Source organism: Vanessa tameamea, chromosome 11 (assembly GCF_037043105.1).
Source record: "Vanessa tameamea isolate UH-Manoa-2023 chromosome 11, ilVanTame1 primary haplotype, whole genome shotgun sequence".
NCBI lineage: Eukaryota > Metazoa > Arthropoda > Insecta > Lepidoptera > Nymphalidae > Vanessa > Vanessa tameamea.
In genome coordinates this window covers 902,501-917,528 of record NC_087319.1, presented here as the reverse complement: position 1 = coordinate 917,528, position 15,028 = coordinate 902,501, and the positions used below count along the sequence as shown (strand labels likewise).

The following is a 15,028-nucleotide window of genomic DNA, read 5'->3' as shown; positions in this document are numbered from 1 at the left end:
GGTTATGATGTGTTAATAAATGTTTATGAACGTATTTATCGCACAACTTTCACTGTGGTTTATCTTTATCATTTGATAAGTAATATTATGTTTAATTTAATTATTATTAATAATTAAATTGCACATGCAATATCAAATAATATGATACTTTATAAACTGCATATTTATCGTAAAGCTTTTTTTTTCAAATTAAACTAATGTAGGGTATTTATACTATTAAGACATAAAAATCATAATCAATGCTGCTAGCTTAATATTTTAGGGGAAATTTTGCATGAATTCCATAAAAATTAAACAGATATCTTCTGTTACCGGTTTCTAACGTTGATGACAAATATTTGGATACTGTGATGTAATTAACAAATCATTTCAGATGCTCAAATCATTCACTATTATCGCGGTAGCAGCTGTAGGCATCGGAGTCGGAACGAATTACTACCTCCAAAGGGTTCCTGACATGCCCAAACTTGATTTAAATCGATGGTGGGGAGATGGCGACAAACCAAATCAAGAAGACGAAACAATACGACCATTTAAAATTATATTTAATGACACGGTATAAATGAGTACTTATGTGTAGATAAAATATTTTTATACGTTTTTGATTATTTTAATTTCTATTTAAGAATATAATAATTTATATTTTAGATATTAATTTAGATAGATACATATAATACACAAAAATAAAAATTAAGACTCAGTACATTTAACGATAAAAATAAAATCCTGTTTTACACAAGTACGTAAATATTTATTTAATATCTCTTACAGATAATCGATGATTTAAAAATGCGATTAAGAAACCGGCGACCTTACACTCGGCCTTTGGAGGGCATGCAATCGGAATATGGAATGAACACGATATATTTGGAAAAACTCTTGAAGTATTGGCAGGATGAGTACAGATTCAAAGAGAGGGCTGATCTCCTGAATAGATTTCCTCATTACAAGACGAGGGTGCAAGGTCTCGACATACATTACATAAGAGTGAAACCCGAAGCGAAAGGCAAGCGGGTCCTTCCAATGCTGCTCATGCACGGCTGGCCGAGTTCGTCTAAGGAGTTCGACAAAATTATTCCGATGCTCACAACGCCTAGAGACGAATATGACTTTATCTTTGAAGTAATTGCCGTCGATCTACCTGGTTTCGGATTTTCTGAGGTAACTAAAACTATTCGATCTTAAAGAGTATAGTGAAATTGCCTTTTATCAAATTGATATTTCTAAATAGTATAAAACAAACTCGTTTCCTGGTTTCTTAAGATTTTTTAAACTATACAACGGATAAAAATGCGGTTTCCATTAATAAAAAGACGACCTCCGTGGTCGAGTAGTGTGTACACCGGTTTTCATGGGTACGCCACTTCGAGGTCCCAGGTTCGATTCCCGGCCGAGTCGATCTAGGAAAATGTTCATTAGTTTTCTATGTTGACTTGGGTCTGGGTGTTTGTGGTACCGTCGTTACTTCTGATTTTCATAACACAAGTGCTTTAGCTACTTACATTGGGATCAGAGTAATGTATATGATGTTGTCCAATATTTATTTATTTATTTAAACCTAATGATTCGAGAAGAAAGCCGCGTTTTTTTCCCGGAACAAATAAAAATAAATTTTTATTTTTGTTCTTCAATCGAAAAGTTTATATAGACCCTTATTGAACCCGCGTGTAGCGGGGGCGGGTATCTCGTTATTTACAAAACAGTGCGCGCAAAACATGCAAAAGTAATGTTTCTATAAGTACTAATGATATATAAGTGAATGAGTCAATAGAACAATTTTACACGTGCCATTTTTTTCGTCTCGCCGGCTCCTATTAACATTCTATATGTAAAATTGAATGCGTATTTCAAATAAAAAGGCTCTTAGATTGTTTTAATATAATACGAAGGTACTTACTTTTTAACAGCATGATATGTGCCTAAAATCTTTTGAACACATCAGTGACGATAAATCTTAAGATAAACTGTTAAAATGATATATCTACACTTTTCAAAATAATTTTGCACTAAACGTCCTTTTCCGTAATTAATTCTCAAAACGTTATTTTACAGGGTACAAATAAACCAGGCCTGAACCCTGTCCAAATCGGTATAATTATGAGAAATCTAATGAAAAGGCTCGGTTTTAATAAATTCTACATCCAAGCCGGCGATTGGGGTTCTCAAGCGGCAACACATATGTGTACGGTGTTTCCTGATGAAATACTCGGGTCGGTAACTGATGCATGTATTATTGGTATTGTTTTACTTCTAATTACATATATAATATAAATTAATACTGATACTACTGAGTACTCCGGCATAGACTACTCTAAAGACTTCTGTAGGGCTATTCTGTAACAAGAAATTCGAATCTCACCGATAGATAACGATCTTGAAACGTCAGAATGTTATATGTGGCATTGACTATAATAATTAAAAAAAAATATAGCATAGACGTATCAAAATGGCGTATAGTAAGTCGGTAGTCTACTTTTCACGAGTTAGATACGAAGTGAATTCTTACAGAATCACACTGCTGTACCCTACTATCAAATATTATTTATACTAATCAGTAATCAAAGACAATGAGATTTGGACATATACTCTATTCCAACCATAAGAGGAAAAAAGCCAAATAAACAACATTTGACAGCAAATAGTAATAATATCATTGTTCGAGATCTTGGTTAATCTATAATATTCACTATGGTTTTGCGAAAAAATGGCGTTTAGAACGTCGACAAAAATGTTATGGGAATTTTGGAAGTAAAATTAAAGAAAAAGAAAGTGTTGTGTTTGAATAAATATATATTAATCATAAAATCTTAATAGTCCCAATATAGCTAAGTTATTAGCAAATCGCATGAAATACCGAAATCTAAGGTTTGTTTATCTTTTTTCCTACTTCCACTGGAATAGGCTGTAGACAATTTTATTACCTTTACTTAATGATATATTTCCAACAATGCATTGTTTTAAAATAATGTTAACGATGACTACAGCACAATAATGATCACGTTTAATGAATGAATGACATTAAATTTATTCAGGAAGTCTAAATATGATCCATACACGTGGTGTTGCTAATAATATTGATAATAATTGGATATAATTAGTTATAACCAGTTATGTCATGTATTTATCGTGAACGTATCTCAGTTACTTGGACTTGTAATTTGCAGATTCCACACAAACATGCCGTTATCGTCTAGACCAATAAGTAATGTGAAATACATCCTCGGGTCATTGTTCTCTAGTTTGATTGTTGAAAGCAAACACAGACACAGAATGTATCCTCTTAAAGATTTGTTGACGTACCTAGTCAGAGAAAGCGGCTATTTCCATTTACAGGCAACGAAACCTGATACAATAGGTGAGTGAACAATGCTATTAATAATAATAAAAATGTTTGATCATGATACAGGAAATCAGAATATAAAGAAAATACAGTAATCAAAGCACTGAGGGTTAGTACCTTAAAATACAACAGGCACAGTCTCGGATTGCAGCTTGTTTTCAATTCAAATGCTTTATTTTTTGAAAGTGCTTTCCAAAACATGGGAGTTTAAGTACTTAGATCGCTAAAACGCACCCGTGGCCCCTTCCGTTATCTGCTCCAAGGCTCAGAGGAGAACTCCTCAAGGCGCTAGCAAAGCCTCATGCATTCACGGCCCTGTGTTTCAAGCTCACAGCGTCGGGGTTGTGATAAGCTAGTCCATAGACCAACGATATCAATTGTTATTTATAATTCTTATGTTAAATTGCAAAATATGTCATATATTTACTGTTTGGTGGTAGATTGATCGATGAGTGAGTGGCGCCTACTATGAAGAACTTCAACTAAGACCATGAAATAAAATTCAATGTTATAAAACATTATAATAAAACAATATTTGTTTTTATTAATTAGTAATTTAATCTAATATTAAACACATGAATGTTAAGCTTTACACGAGTTCACTTTATATTCTATCGCCTACTTAGTTGCAAATAAGAAAAGGGTTTATAAAGTCAAAGCACTTGACTGAAATAGTGTCTAAACGAGAAATGATAAGATAACAATATTTATAATCAACATAATTAGCTTACGATGTGATGTGATATTACGCATTTCCCCCACATGAATGTGGGGGGGTATGTGGGACACGCCGGTGCCCAGGACACCTTGTGTGCCCTAGTACACCGGAATACCCACTAAAAAACCAGCGGTACATGCTACCGTGACGCATGTAGGCGTACCTAATTCATATTAAGATTTATAATAGTTATAATATTATTTCAACGGGGAAATTCTGCTAGTATTCTTGCCAACATTCGCGGTCATGTGCACAGTAGCTATTTTATATAATTAAGGCCATAGTGTTGATGTAAATAAATAAGTATAAACTTATTTGTTAATACGAAATTATTTACACGTTTACTTTATTTTACAAAGTACGGTAACATGTTGAAATTTGGCCGGTAGGTGGGTACCACCAATTCTATCACTAACTGTACCAAAAAGCAAAAAAAATTACTGTTTTTATTTATTGCCGTGTTTTGTTTTGTAATGTGATGAAGTCAGAGTAATTGAAGATATAAGGGAGATGTAAAATCTTAAATTCAGAGGGTTCGCTATACTGTCTGTGGGCGAAGGTAGCATCCTCATCAGCCTACATAAAATAAATAAAAATATATATCGAGCTCTTATTTATAGGCGCAGCAATAGCAGACACACCAGCTGGGATGGCAGCGTATATTTTCGAGAAGATCGGTATTTGCACAAATCGAAAACAATTACATACACAACACGGCGGATTAGGGAACATAGACTTAGACGATTTGTTAGACACGGCCACAATATTGTGGGCGAATGAGCGCATTACCACCTCTGTGAGATTATATGCCGAGGCGTTTGCGTGGTCCGAAGTGTTCATCGTCCAGGAGTAAGTACCTTAATAAATTAAGTACGTTAATCGTAATTTATATAATTAAATCTATTTATATCATCATTTATATTTTGTGGTAACACTTGTTATATTTAAAATAACCAAAAGGTTTTAGTATGACATTGGATATTTTGACATTGGCTGTCTTTTTTTAGAGATATATTTATATCTTTTCATAAGTTCCATTTTCAAAGATGTTTAATAATTTCAAGAGGAACCGAAAATCGACTATTTTCTGTGAATTGAAAAAACAACGAGTCATATTTTATCTTATCTAAATTTCTTTGGTCATAACTAAAATAGAATTAACACTAGTAATCGGTTCTTAAGCAAACTTTAATAAATTAAATAGATATTGTTCTCTTGTCGGTTTCATTATTTATACCTATAATAAAACTGTAATTGAGCCACGTAAGCTGTAATTGCTAAAAGTCATTATTATCGATACACGAGCTCAATAATAAATATTATGTAATTTTTGTCTCTCTGCCTGTATGCCTTTTACCGCGTCATGCGAAAACAACTTGAGTAAATTTCATCAAATTTGGGTTATTGTTTTACTGCGGGAAAATGTTTCTTACATATGAAATATATAAAAAGTGATTCGAGCTAAAATTACGTAGAAACTACAAATATGCTAATATGGTACAAGTTTTTATACTTCCGTTCCGTTAGGTTAAGAATATTTTATTATTTCATGTATAACTATAAAACTTGAAATCGGTTAAATATAAAATTGATGTTTATTTTGTATAGGTATATAACTAAAATTTTCTTTTCAGCATCCCAACAAAAGTGCCGACGGCTGCAATAAATTTCCTACACGAAGTCGTTTATCAACCAGATTGGATACTTAGGGATAAATTTATCAATTTAGTACATTCCACTACTTTAGATTTTGGCGGACACTTCGCAGCAATGCAGACACCCAAAGAACTTGTTGATGATATATTCATGTCTACTGTCGAATTCCTCAAATTCCACGCGCGAAACAAATAATTCGTAAACTAAAATGTTTCGAATACAGTCTGATATCTATAAGCTGTAATTTGAATTGGATATTTAATTTGCTCAATATCTTAAATAATAAAAAAAACGTTTAATTTTATTATTATTGAATCATACCACCGAAAATAGTTCAAATTCGGAGTATAGATGTTAGCCTAAGTCAGGTTTTTAGCTCTAAGTTCGGTTTAATAGGTTAGAAGTTAATAAATTCGGAGCGTGGAAGACAGTATTGATAATTGTATATTAATGACTGCGAAACGATTTTGTGGACTGATCTCTATGTATAATCTTGTCTTTGGATAATATGTTTACGTTTTTAATGTAAATTAATTAGGTGTAAGGGAAAAACGGCCTTGATTTCAAACTCATTGTAACTACATGTTTCAGCTAAATATTTATGAACAAGATCCAAGTACGAATTATAATTACCTACGGTTTTAACTGTTTCTTGTTTACGAATATTTTGCGGACGTGAATCTACACTAAGAACAAAGTAATAAATGTAATCAAACTTTGTGTTAATCAAATCATTGTAAACAAATTATTGACGTAACAACCTTTTTTTTTAATTTCATTCATTGATACAATGTCAAAGGAAAAAATCGAAAGGCTTTATATTATTATCATAGTTTAATTTGCGCAAAATTAAAGCATGTATTAAACTACATGGCTGCTTTAAGGACTTGATAATAATTGTAATTAAGGTATTTACGCCGTTTCGGTTTTGTCCTAATCTGACTTATATAACATGGATATGAACAAATTTTTAGCTATAAAGTGTAAAACGAAACAGTAATTCCATATCCATTCAATAAGTGTATGTGTATCACAAGTATTACATTGCTATCAATGTGAGAAAAAAAAAACATTAAAATGATGCCAAATTAACATGATATTTTTTTGTTCAATTACAACTTTTACTTGATAATTATTTAATTAAAAAGATAAAATGAATATCTTATAAGATTTGGATCCGTGGATCTTAACCGGATATATCAAGTTGGAATTCGGACAAACGCCTTTGACAAAAAAATTTAGATCTGCATAAATTATGTTTATAATTATTAATCAGCATAATTTGTGTTTATAATTATATCGTGTTCGGCGCTGAAGGAAAACATAGTGAGTAAGCCTGCATGTGTCGGATAAAGTTATGCCACGTGTATCGTATCGTGTGTCGGTATATACGCCAACCTGTTATGGAGCGCGTGTTATGAGGCATGAGCTCCAACCGTCTCCATAAGAGGAGATGAGGCGTCCAACTCATCAAGGGTTTTACGGAATTTTCATTGTAAAGAACCAATATTCAGGAAAACATTTGCAAGTGGTAGCAGCTAAAAATTTTGGGGGGGTCAAATTTTATTTTTATTGGCCAGTTTTATATGATTATATTTGAGACAAGGTTAATAAATGATTTTTAATTTCATATATAAAATTTTTTTCATGACCCCTATGATCTCTCGGATATATTCTTCATTTTAATTGATCAAATGTTGGCAAGGCTTGTGTATGTATTTTCTCACGTTTTTATTAAAATTGAAAACGCTATAAGACACACACATAAAAGGAAGTTAATTGTCTTAGCTTCGTTTGAAGCAAACCGATTTGATATCATTTGAACCATATACCTAGACCTATTTTTAGATTAACTTGCTATTGTAATCTCATTGTTTTTGTATATTTATTCTCAAGTACATCTTCATACAGATAAGTAATAGAAGTATGTTACATGGCAATAGAAAATAATAAATCTTTATTTAGATACACAATAACACTGCATATATTCAGTATATTTTTAATAACGTCGACACCGTAGTGCCATCTCGTGAAAAGAATAAGTCAACTCAAGAAGACTAAATGGTAAATAAGCCATAGATGACGCTAGTGTGTGTACATCGTTTTCAATATAAATATTTAGTTTGACGTAGTAGGTATTGTTTTTTCCGATTCGAATGTAGATTACACTGATACAACTATTAGGCTCTGGTTACACAACGCGAAAATCATGCCCTTCGTTTACGCGATCGTTTTACCAAGGTTGGTGATGCATTGGTTATATACGAAATTGGTAAAATTTCTTTCTATGGGCAGTGGTGGTCACTTGGCATCAGGTGGCGCGTTTGCCCGTCCGCCTATCTATATCATAAAAGAAAATAAATTCTGACTTGAGCATGAAATTGTTTATTCGAGGTCTTGCCTCAGATCTTCTAGTGGAGAGCCTAGACATTAGATAACGAGATTTCATTTTTGATGCACTCTTGAACTATGTATATCATTTACATAGCTAGTTTTAAACCTATTATATTTAAACCAATTAACGAATTTTGATATTATGGCTTCCACTAAAAGAAATACCACTAATCGACGAAGATTTGTATGTATAATACATACATTTTATTTAAAGTGGCTGAACTATGACAGCGTCTACAAAAAAAAACTGATTTCGTAGGCTAACGCTAGCTAAACCTTAGGAGATACATCAAAACAATGTACTAAAAAAATTTAGATCTTAAGAAGGCCTACAGCATGTATCAGGTACATGTTCGTTTGGCATTTGATATTTTCTTTAACATTGTATGTATCATTCGAATCTATTTAGTAGTATAACTTTGTGCAAGCCCGTGCAAACAGCAATACTTGGTATTGTTGTTTCGGTGGTGGGGCGTTGCCGATGTAAGTCATGGTTAATATTTCTAACATACGCTAATGTCTATGGGCAGCGGTGACCACTTAACTTCCGGTCCTCCTACCTATTACATAAAAAAATTCACTTTAGAAGATTGTTGTTTTATCATCGTTTTCTAAGTTCGGAAAACGGGTCTATGTTTCACAGTAAAATTATTATTAATATTTCTCGTGACACACTTATATATAAGAACTATTAAATAAATGAACATTATAGAATAAATTTACCTCATAAACTCCCCATTTATTTTATTAGTAAATGGCACCAGTGAAAGGACGGGGAGGGTTGTTAGTTTTAAAATAAAATGAGCTTACAAAATTAATTAAAATATGTATTTTAATAGGAAGGATAAGCTAATGGCACTCCTTATGATAAGTGGTCACCATCTTAACCAACTTGTCTATGATGAAAAGTAAAAGTAAATAAAATAAAAATCTGAATAGTTTATTATGTCTTATTTGTATTAGAATAGAAAAATATTTGGTACAATATGTATACAATTTATAACAAAATTCAAATAATATTTAACTAATTAAATAATTTCAAATATGTTCAATAAATTTAGACGTTATAAATAAATCGAATATTAATTGATTTGTGACATTCTGTGACAAGGAATGACATTGCTATATCTGTGAATGGCGAAGACACGAAGGGAATTTAATGATGAGACGTATTTGCTTTAACAGGACTTCGCTTTGCTTGTAACGGAAATCGATCCATATCTAGATATAAATAAGGAGTGCAATCGTATTTACGAAATTAACTCCACAAATTTCCAAGTATTTGTCGGGAATACGATTATGCTGTTTATTTATAACACCGCACGGATTAATATCCTATGCAAGTATTTCCAAATTTAACTGCGAACTAGAAATGTATTTTCAAATTATTTTTAAATTATTTTCTACCCTGGAAATGTCTTATATGGTAGATCTTATAATAGTAAAATCATTATGAACCTTACTCTAAAAATATATATCATTCTTTTAATCTCTACTTATAATACAAATGCGAAAGGACTTTTCTTTGAAGTAAAATACATTCCAATGGCAGGAGGAGTAGAATTAACAAATCTCAGGTTGACCAACTGAGGGTAGCGACTCAAAGATGCATTTGTTCAACTATTAGGCTCTAGTTACACAACGAGAAAATCGTGCAATTCGTTATATACGAGTACGATCACGATTAAATTACGACGACGTTTAAATTCCTCCAAATCCCATTATGTAACCACAGCCCTAACAAATCATCTTACTTATGTTACGTAGCTAGTATTTTGCAATTTCCTTTGATCTTAATGAACTGCTTTATTAAACAACTTCAGTAAATACGCCATGGTAGTTAGCCTTTGTGCAAGCCCGTCTGGGTAGGTACCACCCACTCATCAGATATTCTACTGCTAAACAGCTATAGTAAGTATTGTTGTATTCCGGTTTGAAGGGCGAGTGAGCCAATGTTACTGGCACAGGGGACATAACATCTCAGTTCCCAAGGTCGGTGGCATTTGTTATGTAAGATATGGTTAGAATTTCATACGGCATCAATTGTTTTTTAATATAGCTAGACGGACGGATATTCTATATGGGCAGTGGTGACCATTTTCCACAAGGTGGCCTATTACACCGTCCGTCTACTTATGAAAAAAAAACAACACATTCCATGCGAATTGTCATTGTTAATACGAGTAATCTCATCTGCACAAGTCAGAGGTATTTATAGTTCGTTTAAAGCGCCCTTTAATTTAAATTTATCATGTGAAATCTAAACCAATATAAAAAGCGCCTCATGAAATCGACAAATATCTCCGAGTAACACTTAATCACGCACTGCACACCACCTCACTTAACTACCGACATCCACTGCTACTTCCAAAATTTTTGATAAATGTTTGATCGCTACAAATGGAGCCCGCCGCACTCCTCCTGCCTGACGAGATTCGGGAGCGGCGCGCTAGGCGGCGCTAGGCGGCGCTAGGCGGCGCGCTAGGCGGCGCTTGGCGGCGCGCTAGGCGGCGAGGATCTTGAGCGCCAACTTGGCGGCGGCGCGCTTGGCCTGCGCCGCGTTGGAGCCGACGCCGAAGGCGGTGTGCTGCCGGCCCTCCTTGGAGAAGTTCACGGGCACCATCACCTTCCGCAGGGCGGCGGCGCTCTCCTTCGGCTTCCTGAAATCGGCGGGTAAACGCGTTAGCGACACGTGCTTTGACCAAATTCGTAATGAAGCGCTACCGACTATAACATATATATATATATATAATATGGTTTTTACTTTGTCTAGAAATTAAGCTTATAATTAAAGTCACAGAAAAGTACAAGAGAGGTGTGCTGACAAATAAATACCTATATTATAGAAGTATTGAGTGTTTTTAATTATAATTAAAATCCTAACGTCGAAAAGTTAAGTATATCAGTGAAAAATAAAGTGCTGTGCAGTTTGAGTGATTAAAATAATAAGGCCGTAACAGAAGCAACCGTGAACTCCGAGGATAGGTTACTTTTTTTGCCCGAATACTTTTTTGAGCGAAGTCGCGGGCGACAGCTCCTGAATGATAAACTAACCCGAAACTCGGACAAGCGTGGATCATCTCCATCAAAACTCGAACCGGTTGCTTCGGAATGCACATAGCGAAGTTGTTTATCTCCTTGTACATTATCTTGTACACCGTCGACCACACCGTGTTCATATCGCCCCCACTGTCCAAGTATATCGCTCCGACTAGTGCTTCGAATATATCGCTGAGGACCTGTCAAAATAATTACACAATTAAATACAATCAATGTAAATATGAATCACTTTCGGTTTTCACAGGTTCACGTAAAAAATTACCGAACTCCATTGAATTTTCGTGTGTTTTATTTTTAAAATAAAGTAAACATCTTCGGGAAATCTATATCGAAATCCTGCATACGTGTATCAACTGACTCGTACTGGAGTAGCGTCTAAGTGATCTCGTATCCTCAAGATGAATGTTTTTATAAATATTTTATTCTACACAGATTCCCTATCACTGACACGACCTGTCGACTGATTATAGATAATGTAATGGACACCGCTGGTGCGAGGCTGACCTTGGGCACGTCGATGTACTGCGCCACGTTGGAGTCCTCCTCGTCGATGAGGTACAGCACGTCCTCCACGATCTCGTGGTCGCGCTCCGCCTGGTGCTCCACGAACGTCTTGATCGACGTCTCCAGCACCGGGTTCATTTGGAAACATAGGAATCTGCGATTACCGAGTGACGTGATTAATAATTGTTTGTCATGAGAGGATCCCTAAAAAATGTTTTCAAAATAAAATAAAATATCACTTGTGCAATCCCAGCTTGACGACATAGGAGGCGAATGTGACGTTGTTCACGAGAGACGATCGCAGGTCGGTTAGATCTCCCGGCGTTAGTTTGCCGAAATTCTCAAAAATGTGCGCAGTTATTAGGAAATCCAATATGGCGTCGCCGAGAAATTCCAAGCGTTCGTAGGAGTTCGTGAGCCGGTTCCGTATGTATGAAGCGTGAGATAGAGCCTGAAAAAATGTTATACTTATCGTTTAAATTTGATTAAAGGTTAAACATATAAAGCAGCCATATTTACTGTCACCGTTTCTGTAAGAAAAGATTGGGTTCTGAATTAATTAAGGAAAAATAATTATTATTGTAATTGAGAGAAAATTTACAAACTGTAGAGAAAAGGGTACTGAAATGTTCTGTCTTGGCCTATGTATACTATATTAGTTTTAGTTACCTCCAGTAAAAAGGCTGGGTCGTTAAATTTGTAGCCAATAATATTTTCTATGTCATTCCGACAATTATTCAGCAGCCAGTCGATTTCCTGTTCCGTGGCCTTCTTATCTGTTATCACCGTGCTCACTTTCTTATGGAGAAACTGTTTCACGTTATCCTAGAAATTATAAAATAATAATTAATCCTTCTCAGCCTGGATTTTATATAGCTATAAGAAATCAAATGTTATACTCGGGATCCATATTAAAACAAATCAAATTCCTTCATTCATTATACAAGAATTAATTACATGATTGACAAATTAAACACCATCACGGGTTCGGGCAAGAAAACACAGCGTTTTTTTTTTGTTGATTTTATGATTGTTTACATATATGCAATATGAGCCGAGTTGGCCCAGTGGTTAGAACGCGTGCATCTTAACCGATGATTTCGGGTTCAAGCCCAGGCAAGCACCATCAAATTATCATGTGTTTAATTTGTGTTTAAAATTCATCTCGTGCTCGGCGGTGAAGGAAAACATCGTGAGGAAACCTGCACGTGTCTAATTTCAACGAAATTCTGCTAAATGTGTATTCCATCAAACCCCATTGGAGCAGGGTGGTGGAATGTGCTCCAAACTGTCTCCTCAAAGGGAGAGGAAGCCTTAGCCTAGCAGTGGGAAATTTACAGGCTGTTAATATAATAATAAATCCAATATGACAAAGAAATAGTCAGGAGGTGATCCTTTCATTCTCAAGGTGTGTATATAAATAAACGTTATTTTATTTGACTATAAAAATGAACTCAAGTTAATAAATACCTCTGGAGGCAACACCTTCGTCCATTCCAAGAAGTCAATCGCTGCTGGTATCCCTCCACTTAAGAGGTAGGTACCTAACAGAGCCTCCATACAGTCAGCCACAGACTAAAAGTGAACACAAATTTAAAAAAAAAACAATAGATTAACAAATAATATTCAAAACAATGAAGGTAGTTGACCTTGTCCGAGACGGCTTGTTTGTTTATATAGCATTGCATCGCATTCTGGGCTCGTCCCAGGGGCTCGTGTTCAGCTGTCCTGTCACAGTCGGCGAAGCGCTGCTCCATCACGGATCTACTTTCAGGCGACAGTTTTCCGCTCAAAGCGTCCGCTTGAGGAAACTGCATACCGATCATGAAGGTTGGCCGGATCTGCGAATAAATTCATGGAAGTCAAAATTTTATGAAATCTAAGAGTATTACACACACACACATTTTGTTTTTTGAGTATTCAAAACTAAATTATTTACTGTAAATCAATCGTGTATCTGTGATAATGCACCGTTCACATCGTCTTAGTCAGTTTTTTCCTGTCTACCTTAAAAATCAGTGAAGTATCGTCAGCAAACAACACTATATCACAAATACCTTTAACATAAAAAGGAAGATCATTTATATATACTAGAAATAGAAAGGGACCCAAAATTGATCCTTGTGGAACACTCATTTTTAACGTAGATCCAGAAGACTTTATGCCATTAATGAAAACTTGCTGGACTCTTTGACTTAAATATGAAGCAATGAGATCAAGAGCTTTACCTTTAATACCGTAGTATTTGAGCTTATACAGAAGCGTCTCGTGTTCTATACAATCAAATGCTTTAGACAAATCACAGAATACTCCAATAGCATTCTGTGATTTTTCCCAAGCATCGTAAATATGTTTAAGAAGTGCTATGATAAGTCTTGTAAAACCGAATTGCTCACTATGAAAAATAGTATTTGTACCGAAATGGACGAGAAGTTGATTTAAAATATTTTTTTCGAATATTTTACTTGAAGATGGGAGTATTGAAATAGGCCTGTAATTACTGGGATCGCTTCTGTTTCCAATCTTAAAAAGTGGTAAAACTTTACTACATTTTAACAAGTTAGGAAATGAACCCGTGTATAAACTCTTGTTAAAAATTACTGTTATATACGGAGCAATATCATATATGATGTTATTAATAAATTTTACCGACATGCCCCATATGTCGTTAGTTTTTTTAATATTGATAGTTTTAAATACTTTTATGATATCTATTGCAGAAACTGTTTCAAATGAAAAATCAATAACGCATTTAGAAACATTCTTATTTAATAATCTAGCTGCATCTAATGTAGATGATTTTAAATGACATGTTATTTTATTAGGTATGTTATTAAAAATATTTCAAATAAATTTGCAACTTCTAATTCAGAATTTGTGTATCTACTACATGTGTTCAATTTGATTGGTATCATTTCCTTTTTAGGTTTTCCACAAACACTTCCAATAACATCCCACGTGGCCTTTATTGTATCATCGGAATTTAAGATTTTTTTCTTTATGTATAAAGACTGAGCATAAATGCATACTGTTTTAAAAATTTTGAAATATTTATTGACGGATTCTAGGAAGGCTACGTTTCGATTCCACTGCTTCATACCATATAGGTCGTATAATTTATTTCTACTTTTATATATACCAATAGTGGCCCAGTCACTAAACTTTAATTTTGAATTATTATAAAATGATTTAATTTTAAATATTTTATTAAATTCTATTAATATTAATTCAAAAAAAGAAATATAAAGTTCATTTGGATCTTGTGTCGTTAAATCTAAATTAGATAATTTACTCGCCACAATATCTTTAAAATAAATTTAATTTATTGGTCGTTATTGGCCTGTATATAATTTTTT

At 34.1% G+C, this 15,028-nt stretch overlaps 2 protein-coding genes across 3 annotated transcripts in view; one reads left to right on the top strand and one right to left on the bottom strand.

Moving 5' to 3' along the window:
- Nucleotides 1-315: 315 nt before the first annotated feature.
- LOC113400927 (juvenile hormone epoxide hydrolase-like) overlaps nt 316-15,028 on the top strand; it is a 26,731-nt gene continuing 12,018 nt past the window's right edge. Inside the window, exons 1-6 of one of the 2 annotated variants that reach the window (XM_026640622.2) lie at nt 317-556; nt 772-1,161; nt 2,053-2,210; nt 3,165-3,355; nt 4,679-4,907; nt 5,693-6,448. In XM_026640622.2, coding sequence (XP_026496407.2) covers nt 374-556; nt 772-1,161; nt 2,053-2,210; nt 3,165-3,355; nt 4,679-4,907; nt 5,693-5,909 — 1,368 coding nt within the window. In that variant the 5' untranslated portion in view covers nt 317-373 and the 3' untranslated portion in view covers nt 5,910-6,448. Of the gene's footprint in view, nt 557-771; nt 1,162-2,052; nt 2,211-3,164; nt 3,356-4,678; nt 4,908-5,692; nt 6,449-15,028 lie in introns of those variants that run through there. The other variant, XM_064216246.1, reaches the window with a different exon arrangement.
- LOC113400928 (endoribonuclease Dicer) overlaps nt 9,044-15,028 on the bottom strand; it is a 43,774-nt gene continuing 37,789 nt past the window's right edge. Inside the window, exons 27-33 of the mRNA XM_026640625.2 lie at nt 13,322-13,513; nt 13,143-13,247; nt 12,342-12,497; nt 11,912-12,123; nt 11,673-11,826; nt 11,163-11,347; nt 9,044-10,768 (exon numbers count right to left, since the gene is read on the bottom strand). Of these exons, the coding sequence (XP_026496410.2) occupies nt 10,612-10,768; nt 11,163-11,347; nt 11,673-11,826; nt 11,912-12,123; nt 12,342-12,497; nt 13,143-13,247; nt 13,322-13,513 (1,161 nt within the window). The 3' untranslated portion in view covers nt 9,044-10,611. The remainder of the gene's footprint in view (nt 10,769-11,162; nt 11,348-11,672; nt 11,827-11,911; nt 12,124-12,341; nt 12,498-13,142; nt 13,248-13,321; nt 13,514-15,028) is intronic.